General features: G+C 42.8%; 1 protein-coding gene across 3 annotated transcripts in view; it reads left to right on the plus strand.

Moving 5' to 3' along the window:
* sema3fb (sema domain, immunoglobulin domain (Ig), short basic domain, secreted, (semaphorin) 3Fb) overlaps positions 1–16,102 on the plus strand; it is a 239,239-nt gene that overhangs the window by 216,351 nt on the left and 6,786 nt on the right. For all 3 annotated transcript variants that reach the window (XM_048606458.1, XM_048606461.1, XM_048606460.1), the window contains 5 exons: positions 1,818–1,906; positions 3,337–3,378; positions 4,009–4,166; positions 11,447–11,514; positions 12,135–12,268. In XM_048606458.1, coding sequence (XP_048462415.1) covers positions 1,818–1,906; positions 3,337–3,378; positions 4,009–4,166; positions 11,447–11,514; positions 12,135–12,268 — 491 coding nt within the window. The remainder of the gene's footprint in view (positions 1–1,817; positions 1,907–3,336; positions 3,379–4,008; positions 4,167–11,446; positions 11,515–12,134; positions 12,269–16,102) is intronic.

Raw genomic sequence — 16,102 nt, forward strand, 5'->3', positions numbered from 1 at the left:
GCTGACGTTTTGGGTTGGGATCCATCTTCAGAAATGGTCCAGACCTGAAACGTCAGCTTTCCTGCTCCTCTGATGCTGCCTGGCCTGCTGTGTTCCTCCACCTCCACACTGTGTTATCTCTTAGATTTGCACATGTGTCCTAGAGCTGCCACTTTACCCCCACAGGAGGTATAGCACACTAGTTTGCCACCCTCCCCCATCAGATACAGTACACTAGTTTGTACCTTCAGGGGATGTAGAACACCACTTAGCCCTGCACCACATCATTACAGCTCTAGATAACACATTGAAAGCACTTTTGGGTGAGACAGCCAGAAAATGGGTAGCAAGAAAGTGAGAGACACTGGTCAAAATGCTTGCATCTGAAGTGCAGGTTTTCCTCAGGTCTTCCCAGGGACTTTGAAAAGAGGAAAAGACAGAGCTTTAAAGCCACTTCACTTGTTGCCAGGGTATTGCAAGAACAAAAATGGATCAATTGCTGCGGCTGAGGAACTGCAAAGGAATTCAGTCCACACTGTTGAGAGAAAACCACCCTCAGTGTTTTACACTCCCATACAAGTCAGCCCAGCCCAGGGCTTCAACTTGATCCTTGTGTTGCGGTGAGGTTATTCCAGGGTAACAACCCAGTGACAACCATCATATGTCCCAGCAGGTCTGGCAGCATCTGTGAAGAAAAAAATCAGAGTTAACATTTCGGGTCCGGTGACCCTTCCTCAGAACGGTTCTGAGCTCTGAGGAAGAGTCACTGGTCCCAAAACGTTAACTCTGATTTATTCTTCACAGATGCTGCCAGACCTGCTGAGCTTTTCCAGCAACTTCTGTTTTTGTTCCTGATTTACAGTATCCACAGTTCTTTCAGTTTTTATCATATATTCTAAATAAGGATGATGTTTAACATGGAAATGGCTTTGGGGTGATGATGTTCCCATGAGCATTAAGAAGTATTCATTATTTTATACTTATTATTTATTTAAATAAGGTATATTATTATAATGAAGTATTTATGATTTTGGGGTGGCACGGTGGCTCAGTGGTTAGCACTACTGCTTCACAGCACCAGGGACCCAAGTTCAATTCCACCCTTGGGCAACTGTCTATGAGGAATTTGCACGTTCTCCCCGTGTCTGTGTGGGTTTCCTCCGGGTGCTCTGGTTTCCTCCCACAGTCCAAAGATGTGCAGGTTAGGTGGCTTGGCCATGGGAAATTGCCCATAGTGTCCAGGGATGTGCAGGCTGGGTGGGTTAGCCATGGTAAAAGCAGGGTCATGGGGTGGGGTGGGGGTGTGCTAGGTCTAGGTGGGATGCCCTTCAGAGGGCAGACTTGATGGGCCAAATGGCTTCTTTCCGCACCGTAAGGATTCTATGATTATTAAAAATCACAGGACTGAAAAAAACATTGGTGTTTACATAAACTAATTCTTTGGATGAAATGTGTCACTACAGGGGCATATTTACCAGCCATTGCCAGTTGTGGTTGAGAAGTTGGTGATAAGAGAGTTTCCTTCTTACACCACACTGCAGCCCATGTCATAAAAACACTCCCACACTACTGCCAGAGAGCTCTGGGATTTAGATACTTGGTTAACAGCAGCAACCACATGGCCTGAGAACCATGTGACATAACTCGTCAGACCCACATTTTACTTGATACCGAATGTCTATCTTTTAGGTTCCACCGTAAATTCCATGTCATTGAATCTCTACAACAGGCCCTTAGGCTGGCTGCAGTGTAAAGAGTGTCCCAAGTGTTTTTTTTAACAGGAAAAGGCAAAGTCCCACATTTCGCCTCATTGCTCTACCTTCTTCATTTTCATTCAGATCGTGGAACAGTGCAGAAAGTGATCGTGTTACCCAAAGATGACATGGAGACTGAGGAGCTCATTCTCGAAGAAGTCGAAGTCTTCAAGGTCAGTGCTAGCCTCTTTAATCCGGTCACATTTAATAGTAAATCTGCAATTTTAAAAATGGCAAAAAAGTTATTTGGGGCTATTGGTCTCTTTGTTTGCCAAGCCTTTGAAATCAACTTAAAATCGTAGGATCACAGAAGATTAGCAGCACAATGTGAGGCCATCATGTCACTGCTGGTTCTTTCCTAAAGCAACCCAGAACCAACCCCATCCCATCTCCGCACTGGCTTACATTTTTGCCTGCTTTTAAATGTTTATCCTGTGGCTCCTCCCTTGACAGGAACAATGAGTTGTGCCTCAACTCTTCTCAGAGGCAATGTATTCATTGTGCTACAAACCAGATTTTAAAACAATACCTCAAGGTGACACAGTGGTTAACACTGTTGCCTCATAGTACCAGGGTCCCGAGTTCAATTGTAGCCTTGGGTGACTGTGTCTGTGTGGAGTTTGCATGCTATCCCCCTATCTGCATAGGTTTCTTCCAGTTGCTCTGGTTTCCTCCCACAGTCCAAAGATGTGCAGGTTAGGTGGATTGGCCATGCTAAATTGCCCACAGTGTCCAGGGATATGCAGGCTAGTCATGGTAAAAATCCCATATGCGGTTACCGCGTGAGGCTGGACGGGATGTTCTTCAGAGGGTTAGAGGGACTTGATGGGCTGAATGTCCTCATGCTGCACTATAGTGATTTGATGAACCTGATAGTTTGTGCTTTGTGATATTAAGGCAGACACAGATCTACACTACCCCTCTGCAAAACATTAGTCCTGATTCAATACTAAATGTTTTTCCTTCTTTTAAAAATGTTTCCTTTCAATAACTTAATAAAGAGAACATTTGACAACCATTTCCGATCCCTCAAGAACACAGCGAATCTCTCAGCTACTTTCTTCCACTTTCTTGTAAGCCCCTGTCAAGTTATAGTCCTGGTTTTCAGACAGCTGGATTATGTCAACCCCAAAGGATTCTTTGCCCCTCTTCCAATTCCACTTGACACTTCCTCATCAGAGGCCAGGCAGAAGAATGGGTAAATCAAGGAGCAGTTCTTAAGGAACATAATACATTAGGCTAGTTGTCCTTCTATAGGCAGGGCAGGAATCATGCCAGTTTTTAAAGATAAAAATGCCATTCATAAACCAAGGCATTTGTGCATCTTTTTGTGACTCCTAAACAGAAATTGCCAGAAAAGCTCAGCAGGCCTGGCAGTATCTATGGAGAGACATCAGAGTTAACGTTTGGGGTCAAGTGACCTTTCCTCAGTTCTTAATCCGAAATGCTAACTCTGATTTCTCTCCATAGATGCTGCCAGACCCGCTGAGCTTTTCCAGCAATTTCTGTTTTTGTTTCTGATTTACAGCATCCGCAGTTCTTTTGGATTTTCTTTGTGGATCCCATAGTGTGCGTTGACAAGTTCGAACATTTAATTTTTCAGATGCCAACAGAAGTAAAGACGATGAAGATCTCGTCCAAAAGGGTAACACTGCTTGGCTACTTGACTGACCGATTGTAATCGTGTTTAAAGTTTAAACAAAAATTTCAGTTGGGCTCATTAGTTTCATTGTTCAAATTTAGAAACGAAGACCTAAAGCTTCCTCTCTGATCTTCAAATTAATATTGCCTTCTCCATTTCTGCACCAACCGGTCCACTTCTGAATTCAAGGATTGAATATCTTCCTGTTTTATTAACTTAGTTTCCTACTTTCTTTTCCATCATGGTGTTGACCGTTTACCCGAATAAGTGAGTGAGAAAACAATCTGATCACGGACCTGTTCCACTGCCACTGTTTTAATGAAGCCTGCTTGATTTCTTCTCATTCCCTGATCTGAAACCATATGAACCCTAGTTTAAAAATTCTGTAGATGATATAGAATCTAATGGGTGCCCAATGCTATCTATGAAATAGCATTTTACAAATCTGATTACTTTTTGACTTGTTAGATATATGTTCGTATTCAGTGCCTTCTTGTTGTGGTTTCCAATGAATGATTTAATGGCAGATTTATGAACTGCCTGTCACTCACGTAGACCACTCCTAACCCTACTCCACAGTGGTGACTGTCCTAAGTCCACAGTCTTAATGTTTGTTTTTTGTGTTTTTAATAGCAACAGCTGTATGTTGGTTCTACCTTGGGCATTACACAAATTGCTCTCCATCGCTGTGATGTTTATGGAGAGGTCTGTGCTGATTGCTGCCTTGCCAGAGATCCATACTGTGCTTGGGATGGTAAAGCCTGCTCCAGATATTTAGCATCATCCAAAAGGTAAATAATCGGTTGATGCTAAGTGAACCGTTCGCTTGCTTGCTGTGCCCCTCATTGACAGCTCAGCATCAGTTCCTGTATACTGAAACACAAATGGGCAACAATTCATTAATCCACCTCCATCTGGTTCTGTGTGTGTTGTCTGCCTATCCTGTGTCACTTTATGGATGCAATATTCACTTACTTAGACTTTTCGGATTGCTCCGACTCTGCCAGATATTGCGAAAAATGTCCGTGTCCTGGAGCTGTACCAAACATTAAAGCACATGGGATTGGGGAAGTGTATTGAGATGGATAGAAAACTGGTTGGCAGAGAGGAAACAAACAGCTGGAATTAATGGGTCCTTTTCAAATTGGCAGGCAGTAACTAGTGAGTTACCACAGGGATTGGTGCTGGGACCCCAGCTATTCACAATATATATAAATGATTTGGATGAGGGAACAAAATGTAACATCTCAAAGTTTGCAGATGATACCAAGTTGGGTGGGAGGGTGAACTGTGATGAGGATGCAGAGATCCTTCAGCATGATCTGGACAGATTGGGTAAGTGGGAAAATCATTGGCAGATGCAGTGTAATTTGGATAAATGTGAGGTTATTCACTTTGGAAGCAAAACCAAGAGTGCAGATTACTACCTGAATGGCTATAAATTGGGAGAGGGGAGTGTGCAGCGGGACCTGGGTGTCCTCGTGCACCAGTTGCTGAAGGTAAGCATGCAGGTGCCGCAGGCGGTAAAGAAAGCAAATGGTATGTTGGCCTTCATTGCGAGAGGTTGAGTACAGGAGCAGGGATGTGTTGTTGCGGTTATACAGGGCCTTGGCAAGGCCACACCTGGAATATTGTGTGAAGTTTTGGTCTCCTTTTCTGAGGAAGAATGCTCTTGCTCCTAAGGGAGTAGAGCGAAGGTTTACCAGGCTGATTCTGGGAAGGCGGGTCTGACATATGAGGAGAGATTGACTAGGTTAGGATTGTTTTCACTGGAGTTCGGAAGAATGAGAAGGGATCTCATAGAGGCTTATAAAATTCTAACAGGACTAGACAGGATAGATGCAGGGAGGATGTTTCCGACGTTGGGTAAGTCCAAAACCAAGGGTCACAGTATGAGGATTTGTGGTAGACGATTTAGGACGGAGATGAGGAGACATTTCTGCACCCAAAGTGAACATTTGGAATTCATTACCACAGGAAGTAGTTGATGCCAAAACATTGAATGTATTCAAGAAGCGACTAGATATAGCACTTGGGGTGAATGGGATCAAAGGTTATGGGGAGAAAGCAGGATTAGGCTGTAGAGTTGGACGATCAGCCATGATCAAGAAGAATGGCAGAGCAGGCTCAATGGGCCGAATGGCCTCCTCCGGCTCCTATCTTCTATGTTTCTATGTTTTATACAGATAGTTCAATAATTCCTTTTCTTGCATCATTGACTCCTTCTGCCCCGTAATCGTAGTTACTTTCTTGAAACTTACTATGTATAACTTCTTAAAATTCAGACTTGACACTGAGTATCTTAAACCAAGATTTCTGTTGGCTTGATGCTGGAGTTGATATTCGCCTAAGATTTAACTCCATCTCTCTTATTAGTTAAATCCTCACACCTACACCTCCCAATCTCTCTGGTTTCCTGCACAATGGCATTTGCTGCTCTAGGCTTCTCGATATATTGAGTACTTTCCACACCCATTATGGCAAGTTAAGAGCAGAAGACCGAGGTGGTCACATGGCCTCATGGAAAAGATGTCTGGGTTTGGAGTTGATCAAAGTGCCATCAGAAGATTACAGGTTCAAGTCCTCCTGTTATCTGCAGATCAATCTGTTTGAGGTCTCTGTGCTACAGTGGTAGTTCCTCTACCTTTGAGCTAGGAGATCCAGGTTCAAGTCCCAACTGCTCTAGAGGTAACATCTCTGAATAGGTTGATTACAAAATGTAAGCTGTAAAATTGAAAATGTAAGGGGAGAAGAAACTATGCTACTGATGGAGAGAGAGTTTCAAATTGTTTAAAAGCTCTGGTAAGGACAGGACGTTGTGAACTAATGCCCTTTATTTTGTGTGTCGCTGATCCCAGGTGTGTCCTGTGCACCATGTTGAATTTTGCATGCAATGTAATCTATCTAGGATATAATTGCAAGGTAACGCAGAAAGTCTACACTCTGTTGTAATAGGAAATTTACACACAGTGAGTTTCCTCAAACACAAATTGATGAATGACCAAATAATCAGTTTTAGTGATGTTGAGTGAGGGATAAATATTGGCCAGGATACTAAGGAGAACCCCTCTTCTCTTCTTTAAAGCTATCCCATGGGATCTTTACACCCACCTGAGAGAAAAAGTTTAATGTTGTCTCCAAAAGACAGCACCTCCAACAGTATATAACCCGTCTGTGTTAGACTGAAGTGTCAACCTGGATCATGTGTTAAAAGTCCCCAGGGTGGAACTTGAACCTGTAAATTTCCTGACTCAGAGGCAAGAACAGAGCCAGTGCTGAGACACTGGCAATTCTGCAAGGCCTTATATCACTGTTGGGCCGTCATTAGATGGTGCATGTCAGAGCACAATTAAAGCCTTGTTTGTGATTTTCAATCCATTAGTCAGTGCAATAATCTCAGGCACCGAACCTACAAGTTTCAGATTTGTGCAGGACAGACTGGGTCTTCTCAGAAATCCAACCATCTTCAGCTGCCTCACCTAATACCCTTCTGTCTTCTAGAAGAGTCAGAAGTGGGGATGTAATTTGATGATAGCACAATGTTCAGTCCCATCCACTATTCCTCAGTCAGGTTGCCAATCAGAGTCATTGGCCTTTCCTGCACGCAGCAAGACCTGGGCAGCATTCAGGCTTAGGCTGATCAATGCTAAGTGGCTAAGAGGTCCAATAACACTCAAGCAGATCAATATCATTCCACACAAAACAGTCGGTTTGATTGGCACCAAATCCATATCCATCAGCATTCATTCCTCGGGCCAGTGGCAGCAGAGCGTACCGTCTACAAGATGCACTGCTACAGCTCAGCAAGGTTTCTTCAACAGCACCTTCCAAACTCACAATGAAAATAAGAACATCGGACACAGTCATCTGCAAGCTCCCCTCCAAGTCACACACACTAGCAGCTACTCCACTGTTCCTTCAATGTGGCTAAGTCAAAATCCTGGATCTCCATTGCTGACAGCACTGAGGGTGTTACTAGACCCCCCAAGGACTGCACTGGTTCAAGAAGACTTTCAATAACCACCTTCAGGACTGGTAATAAATGCTGGCCTGTCTAGCCATAGCACACCCTGTGAACAGAGAAGAGAACGGATTTCTGAGGGACCCCACCATCAGTCCCAGATAATGCAAAACTTACATTCAGAAGAAATTTCTTTAGCATGGAGAATTAAATATGGATGAAAAGTAAATGCAACTGCAGTCAATTGATACTTAATGAAAGTACAAGACAGATGCAAAAATTGGATTGTAGTTAATTGGCCAACTGTAATGAAGCATTTTGTTTCCTGTGTCTCTGGGGTAGTCGAAAAGTGATCTAAGGAAAGCAACTAGCTAGAATTTGTTCCTCAAATCTTTAGAGAAATATCATCTACACAAGATCCTGCAAATACAATGGTAAGATAGGTGGTCAAGTTTCAGGGTCTTCTCTCAGGCCATCATGCCCAGTATCGAGGTATTAGTTGCGGTCAATCCATATGCCTGACACCAGACTTCCCAAACAAGCTCGCTACTCCAAGTTTCATCACAGAAAGTGGTTACTGGGAGGATGGAGAAAATGCTTCAAGGGCATCCTCAAAACCTCCCTGACAAACGCAATGTCCTTATCGACATTTGGGGATCTTTTTCCCAGGAACTATCCAACCTGGAGAAGGTGTACCTGCAAAGGTGACAACCACCTCCAGCATCACTAACAAGCCCAGGTGGAGACCAAGCACAAACATCGAAAGAATCAAGGGGAAACCACTCTCCCTTTCCAACACCACCTGCCCCATCAACAGCAGAATGTGTGGATCCAGCACGGGACTGTTTAGTCACGTTAGGAACCCACAACTTCAGACTGGAAGAAAGTCACTCTTGGTCTTGAGGGACAGCCGGAAAAAGAAGAACAAGATTTTTCTTCCAATGACATCATTTGTTATTGGGGTTTTTGACTAGGGTTTTTCACACTGAACTGTCTCACATGTCAAGTTGCTGTGGGAATGCCATGGCTGTTAATTATCTACACATTCTGCCACAGTACTACCCAATAAACAACAATGAGATGATTCTTTCACTTCTCTTGACAGAGGTTGCAATTTACAACAAATAGCTCTGGTTTGGGAATTTGCAGAAAAACTCGGCATTACTTTGCCTCCAGAAAGTAGTAATTTGGGATCAGAACATGACAGGAGTGGAGCATTCCTAGATTCTGGAAGGACGCAGTAGAATTTTTTTCTTTGATCCTATGTTTTCTTTGTACCTGGTAACAGACCATTAATGAGATACCAATAACCCAGGTCCACATTACAGCTATAAATAAATTAATATATATCTGTAATAAAAATTGGATCTCCATGTGTTGATACCACAGGGACATAATATCATCATCAGGCAATTGATTGGTCTGGACTTTAAAAGCAGTGATGAAAGTATTTATTAAAATTCATTCAGAATTCTTATCAATTTGATATGTCATGGCCAGCAGTGAGATACAATGTACACTTCAATTCCCAGCCTGCAATTGACAATTTTATGAGAGATTCTGATCAAGTTAATAAAATGAGTTTATCTGACTCTCCACTGGCAGCAGGATCAGACACCAGAAGGAACAGGTTTAAATAAATTAGCAGATGAACCAGATGGAAGATAAGGGAATGTTTTCCACTGTTCGTAGCAAGTTGACACACTCTGGAATGCATTGCTTGAAAAGGGTGGCGGTGATAGCAGATTCTCCAGTGATTTTCAAATGGGAATGGGATATAAGCTTCAGTGGAACTGTTTTTTCAGCATGACTGGGGAAGAGCTATGAGAGTGAGGGGCAGAACAACCACTATGGCCAAATGGCCTTTCTCCATGCTGTAAGATTCTGTGAAGTTAGCCCTGTCACTGGTGGATAGCGTTGTTAAGAATGCGTACAGTATGTTAGGTTTTATTGGTAGAGGGATTGAGTTTCGGAGCCATGAGGTCGTGTTGCAGCTGTACAAAACTCTGGTGCGGCCACACTTGGAGTATTGCGTACAGTTCTGGTCGCCGCATTATAGGAAGGATGTGGAAGCATTGGAAAGGGTTCAGAGGAGATTTCCAAGATGTTGCCTGGTATGGAGGGAAGGTCTTATGAGGAAAGGCTGAGGGACTTGAGGCTGTTTTTCGTTAGAGAGAAGAAGGTTAAGAGGTGACTTAATAGAGACATACAAGATGATCAGAGGATTAGATAGGGTGGACAGTGGGAGCCTTTTTCCTCGGATGGTGATGGCTAGCACGAGGGGACATAGCTTTAAATTGAGGGGTGATAGATATAGGACAGATGTCAGAGGTAGGTTCTTTACTCAGAGAGTAGTAAGGGCGTGGAATGCCTTGCCTGCAAAAGTAGTAGACTCGCCAACTTTAAGGGCATTTAAATGTTGGATAAACATATGGATGATAATGGAATAGTGTAGGTTAGATGGGCTTCAGATTGGTTTCACAGGTCGGCGCAACATCGAGGGCCGAAGGGCCTGTACTGCGCTGTAATGTTCTATGTTCTATGAGATACAACTGCTATTCCAGTATTAACTGCAGATTGTTATATCAAAAAGCTCCTTGAAATTTGCACAAGCTGGATTCTACACTCATTATATTTTTCCCTGTGCATTGTGTCACTTCATTTATCACACTGCTGTCACTATAGCAGAAAATCATTTTCTTTTAATTTTACATTCATGCAGCGAAGCATCCCCTGGTTATAGTGAACCTGTCACTCATGTTTTTCTGAGACTTTTAACTCTGCTTAGTCTGGGTATAATTATGTGTGAATTCAGTATTTTGATTGAGAACCAAATCAGAAATTTAAAAAGAAAATCATTATTATTTCAATGGTGAGCTGTCAGATAAATTCAAGTTTTTTATTTTGTTGTTAAAACTGAAGTTTGTGGGCTAGAAGTGTACAGTTTGTGGACACTATTGATTTTTATACAAAAGATAAGAGGAAAACTATATCAGACAAAGAGACTTGTTGTGTATCCATTGTTGGTGCTTTACCTAACCTGTGAATATTTAGAGTCATAGAGTCATAAAGTCATACAGCACAGAGACAGACCAATTGGTCCAACAATCCATGCCGATCATAATGCCAAACTAAACTAATCCCACTTGCCTGCACTTGGGCCATATCCCTCCAAACATTTCTTATTAATGTATTTATCTAAATGTCTATTAAATATTGTAATGGGACCCACATTCACCACTTCCTCTGGAAGTTCATTCTACACATGAACCACTCTCTGTGTAAAAAAAAATGCCCCTCATGTCTTTTTTGAATCTTTCTCCTCTCACTTCAAAAATATGCCCACTAGTCTTCATATCTCCCACTCTAGGGAAAAGACATCTGTCATTCACTCTATTTATACACCTCATCATTTTATAAACCTCAATAAGATCACTTCTCAACTTCCTACGTTCCAATGAACAAAGTCCCAGTCTATTAAGCCTTTCCTTATAACTCAAACCCTCCATTCCAGGCAACATCCTGGTAAATCTCCTCAGAGCCCTCTCCAGCTTAATAATATCCTTCCTATAACAGAACTAGACACTGTACTCCAAAAGAGGCCTCACCAACGTCCTGTACAACCTCAACATAACATCCTAACTCCTGTACTCAAAGATCTGAGCAATGAAGGCAAACGTGCTAAATGCTTAATCATCCTATCTATATATGATGCAAACTTCAAAGAATTACACTACCCAAGGCCCTGCTTTTAATTGTACAAGTGTTGCTTTCGTTTGTTTTACCAAAATACAATATTTGAATAAAAGGAAAATACTCCAGATGCTGGACACATGAAACAAACTCAGTGAATGCTGGAGAAACAGTGTTCTGAAGGAGAGGCATGTTGGACTCGAAACATTCTCTCTCCACCGATGCTATCTGACCCGCTGAGTTTCTCCAGCATTCTCTGTGTTTGAGGCAAATATTCGATTTGATTCTGTGCACACACTGGGCAGCATTTCCTACTCTGCACACGAATGTAAAATTCAGTGGGTGTGAAAATCAGTAAAAACTGATTCTTACAGAATCTGGCTTTCACTGGAATCTGCTTCCTTTTGTTTCTCACAGGCGAAGCCGAAGGCAAGATGTACGGCACGGGAACCCAATCAGGCAGTGCCGAGGTTACAATTCCAACGGTAAGTAGGGAGAGATTTCCTTACCCTGAAGGAGGCATCTATCATATCACTCCAAACATATAGTGAATGTTAGGCACTGAGTGAATGGTTCACAGGGTGAGTTTGAGACACAGACAGCAAAAGTGCTAGAGAGGTATGCACGGGCTGGGAGAGTTAGAGGACTACCAACAGCCAGAATTAGGGATACGGACTCAAGCGATTACACAAGCAATCCGGAGAAACGTACATGAGAGATCCAGAGAGATATACCCGAGAGATTCAGAAAGAGGTACACCAGAGATCCAGAGAGAGGTAGATGAGAGATCTGGAAAGATGCACACAAGATTTCTGGAACCTAAGTTGTCAAGACTCTGCCTTTAGAATGGATCTAAGCAATAATAAATAATGTTTATTTTACCAGATTGCAATGGAACGATCTAATTACATATGCGTCATTTGACCAGCTTGTTCTCATTAGGGATAACCGGGCCTCTTTCACAATAAATTGACACCAAAGCATGAAGTTCCTGTCAGAGTGTGATACATTGCCTGTGTTTATTTAACTGAAGTGTTTCCCTCTGTTTTCTGATGGAGTGGCTGGTTTCACATTGAGTCCTAACCCTGTGTTGGTTCATTGACAGCCAATAGGAAAGCAGCAGAGACGGAGCAGTATGGGGTAGAAGGCAGCAGCACATTCCTCGAATGCCAGCCCAAATCTCCTCAGGCCAGCATTAAGTGGGTGCTCCAGCGACATGGCAGTGAGCGTAAGAAAGAGGTAAATCTATCACTCACATTCATACCAATCAGGTCACCGTTAGAAGTTCAATCAACAAACCAACCGACCGACACTCTGACCTTAAGTATCTCCTCCCACTACGACATTGACAAACAAGGTTTTATTCTAACAAGACTTTGTCAGCTCATGCCTGGGCACTAAAGCTGTGGGCTCTAACCTGGCTGCAGTTAAATGTAAAAGTTACGTACAGTGTTGCAGGCCACTCAGCCCAACAGTTCAACATGAGTTCTTATGCTCTAAACAAACTTTCTCCCATTTTACTTCATCTTACCCGAAAAATATATCACATCTCCTTCTTGTACCAGAGCATAGCTTAATGCTCACCACCGGAGGTATGTTTGTAAGTGGGGGAGCATCTAATTGGGCAGGTGGGTTCCCTCATGGGAACCATATCACCTTCCTGACTCTACCTGATTAAGCCCATGGTGGGACAGTTCTTACTCGTTGCTGTTGCGTGGATGGTGACTGAGGCCCTTAAGTGGGGAAATCAATGCCCATGTGAGAGCCTTAGCTCACTGCCACTTGGAATCAAACAATGGTGGGCAGGACACTCAAAGACTATCACACTGTCACACTTCAAAATATACCTACCTGGCTGTAAAGTACGTTGGAATTGTGAAAGGTGCTATATAGATGCAAGTTCTCTCCTTATTACCACAGCCATAATGATGGCTGGGTGTCAAATATCAGGTGACCACATTGGATTTTGTTTTGGGCCAGAGACAACATTGAAAACACATGCCTGCATCGAAACCATCCACTTCCTGAGCTAGACTTGCCTTATGTTGTCACCAGGTTAACAAATGTCAATCAAAGCGCTTCCTTCCCTCTAGCTACTAATTCTCCCACTTCCACCAGACACCTCTCCCACGCCATAAACAGAACAGAAACTGCACTTTGTAGCCATCAGTGCTGTCAGGAAGTAGGACCTCCCCAGCTGACGTAGGCCTCCTGTGCTGACACAGGAACTTATCAAGCCAAGTCACTTTTGGCCCAAGAAGCTATCAGCTGCTGGGAAGTGAGTCATTTCAACCATGAAGCAGGGAATACTTCCTTTCTCATGAAAAGGGTGTTGCTTATCCTCCTTTGTCAACCAAAGCCAATGTCAAGTACCAGCCCATACACAACAGGGACAGGAAAGCTCTTGGTCAATTGAGAAGGCTTTAGTATTTTTTAAAAAGTTTGAAGCTTAACTCATTCACAGCAGTCCAAGTTGTGTGCGACATTCCACCACACACTGTGAAAGTCATTAAAGATCTTCACAGGAGTTAGTCGGCTGCCCAATATTGGTTAATCAAGCACACGCAGGCTAAAGATGCAGTGCTTCTTTGTAAAAACTGAAAGAACTGAGGATGCTGTAAATCAGGAACAAAAATAGAAATTGCCAGAAAAGCTCAGCAGGTCTGGCAGCATCTGTGAAGGAAAATCAGAGTTAAATGTTTTGGGTCTGGTGAACCTTCCTCAGAACTGTGCATGTATGTGAATGCATAGAGTACAGTAAATCTGATTGTGAGTTGCAAGGGCAGCTTGCCATGTGGAAATGTGATTTTGTGGCTACAACCCGAGACCAGGCTCAGGGAAGGGTAGGACTTGGGAGTTCAATATTCCTGGATATAAGGTGTTCAGGAAAGTTAGGAGAACACAAATGAAGGAATTTGAATGAAAGAATTGATTAAGGGAAGCTTTGCGATGCTAGATGTCTCAAAGGACTCAAGGACGAAATCACTTTGGTTAGCCTAAGGAACAAAAACGGCCTAATGGTATTATTGCTAGATTATTAATTCAGAAACTCAACTAATGCTCTGGGGACCGGGGTCTGAATCCTGCTGTGGCAGATGATGAAGTTTTAATTCAGTACAAATCTGGAATTAAGACCCTAATGATGACCATGAATCCATTGTCGGGAAAAAACCCATTTGAATCACTAACATCCTTTCGCAGAAGGAAACTGCCATCCTTACCTGGTCTGGCCTACATGTGACTCTAGACCCACAGCAATGTGGTTGACTCTCAAGCTGCCCTCTGGGTAATTAGGGATGGGCAATAAATGCTGGCCCAGCCAATGAGGCTCTGGACCCATGAATGAAACTTTTCTTAAAATTACATTGTTTGTTGTAGCCTACCGGCCAATAGGGAGCAAGGAGGGTGCAGAGGAACAGGCTAATCACAGAGAGGTGCCGGAAGTGAAATGTAGTTATAATGAGAGCGGGGGAGGTGTTTAATTATTGAAATATACACTGAGATAATGGTTATGCAAAGGAAAATAGGCAAGAGTTTCTAGGAAGGCTCTGAGGAAGGGTCACCAAACCCGAAATGTTAACTCTGTTTTCTCCTTCACAGATGCTGCCAGACCTGCTGAGCTTTTCCAGCAACTTTGTTTTTGTTCAAGTGTTTCTAGGATGAGTTCAGGAGAATTTTCTGCAGCAGAATGTTTTCAGTCCAGTGAGAAAGGAATTACTGATATACATGGCTCTTGGGATGAGGTGGGAAGCGGATGAAATGTCAATGGGAGAACCTTTAGGGAACAGTGGTCACTGCATCATAAGGACCAGGGTGACTATGGGAATGGATAATGAACAGTCCAGAGTAAGAATAAGTAATTGAGGGAAAGCGAACTTCAATTGGGTCAAATACATTGTGTTGGCAGGAAAATCAGTAGCTGCTCCTTCAGAAAAGAGATGATCTGAACACTGTATATATATATATATATGGTATGTTCCCTTGAAATGGAAAAGTAGGGCAAACAAATCCAGAGATCCCTAGATGACAAAAGAGGTACAAATTACAATAAAATAGAAAGTGCACTTTTGAGAGATAAACAAAATTGAGAACCAGGCTGAGAATGAAAGATTCAGAGGGGTGGTGAAAAGGCAGAGAAGAGAAGCAAAGAGGCCAATGAAAAGAGATTGGCAGCCAACATACAGGGGAATCTCAAGTCTTTTATAGCCATATAAATAGTAAGAGTAAGGATTACCTAAAGGGGATTTGCACGTAGAGGAAGAGGGCATGGCTGAAATATCAAATGATTCTGTCCTGAAGGAAGAAGATGGTTGTTTACCATGGTGATAAAGGAGGAAATGCAGTCATTAGAAGAGCTTAATATTGATAAGGTGGGGGCATTTATTGTAGTCGTATTTACAAAGGTTAATGCTGAGGAATGCATTAAGCACCGAACAGTATGATGATGCCACATAGCGGGGGATCTTGATGGTTGTCTGTTGGGAAACAGAGAGTAATGGTAAATGAGAGATAGTAGGAACGGTCAATGCTGGAGAATCTGAGATAACAAGGTGTAGAGCTGAATGAACACAGCAGGCCAGGCAGCATCAGAGGAGCAGAAAAGCTGATGTTTTGGGTCTGGACCCTTCTTCAGAAATGGAGTAAATGGATGTCTTTCAGGTTGGGAGGCAGGTGTGTGGAGGATTCCCCAAACTCATTGTTGGGACCATTGTATTTCCTGTTATAAATAAGCTATACCTTGATGTACAGGGCACAATTTTGGAAACATTGTGAACTATGAAGAGGATAGTGTAGAACTTCCAGAAGGACCTTGACAAGTTGGGGGAAGTGGGCGGACAAGTAGCAGATGAAGTTCAATGCAAGGAAATGTGAGGTGATTCATTTTGGTAGGAAGAACAATGTAAAATCAAGGCAATAGCTCTGAAGGGATGCAGGAGCAGAGGGAGTAGCGATGCATAAGTCATTAAAGGTGGGTATCAGGTTGAGAGTGTAGTTAATAAAGCATTGCAATAACCTAGTGAAACCTAATAAAACATTTTAATAAGAGATAGTAGGAACTGCAGATGCTGGAGA

This window comes from Rhincodon typus, chromosome 16 (assembly GCF_021869965.1).
Source record: "Rhincodon typus isolate 14 chromosome 16, sRhiTyp1.1, whole genome shotgun sequence".
Taxonomy (NCBI): Eukaryota; Metazoa; Chordata; class Chondrichthyes; order Orectolobiformes; family Rhincodontidae; genus Rhincodon; species Rhincodon typus.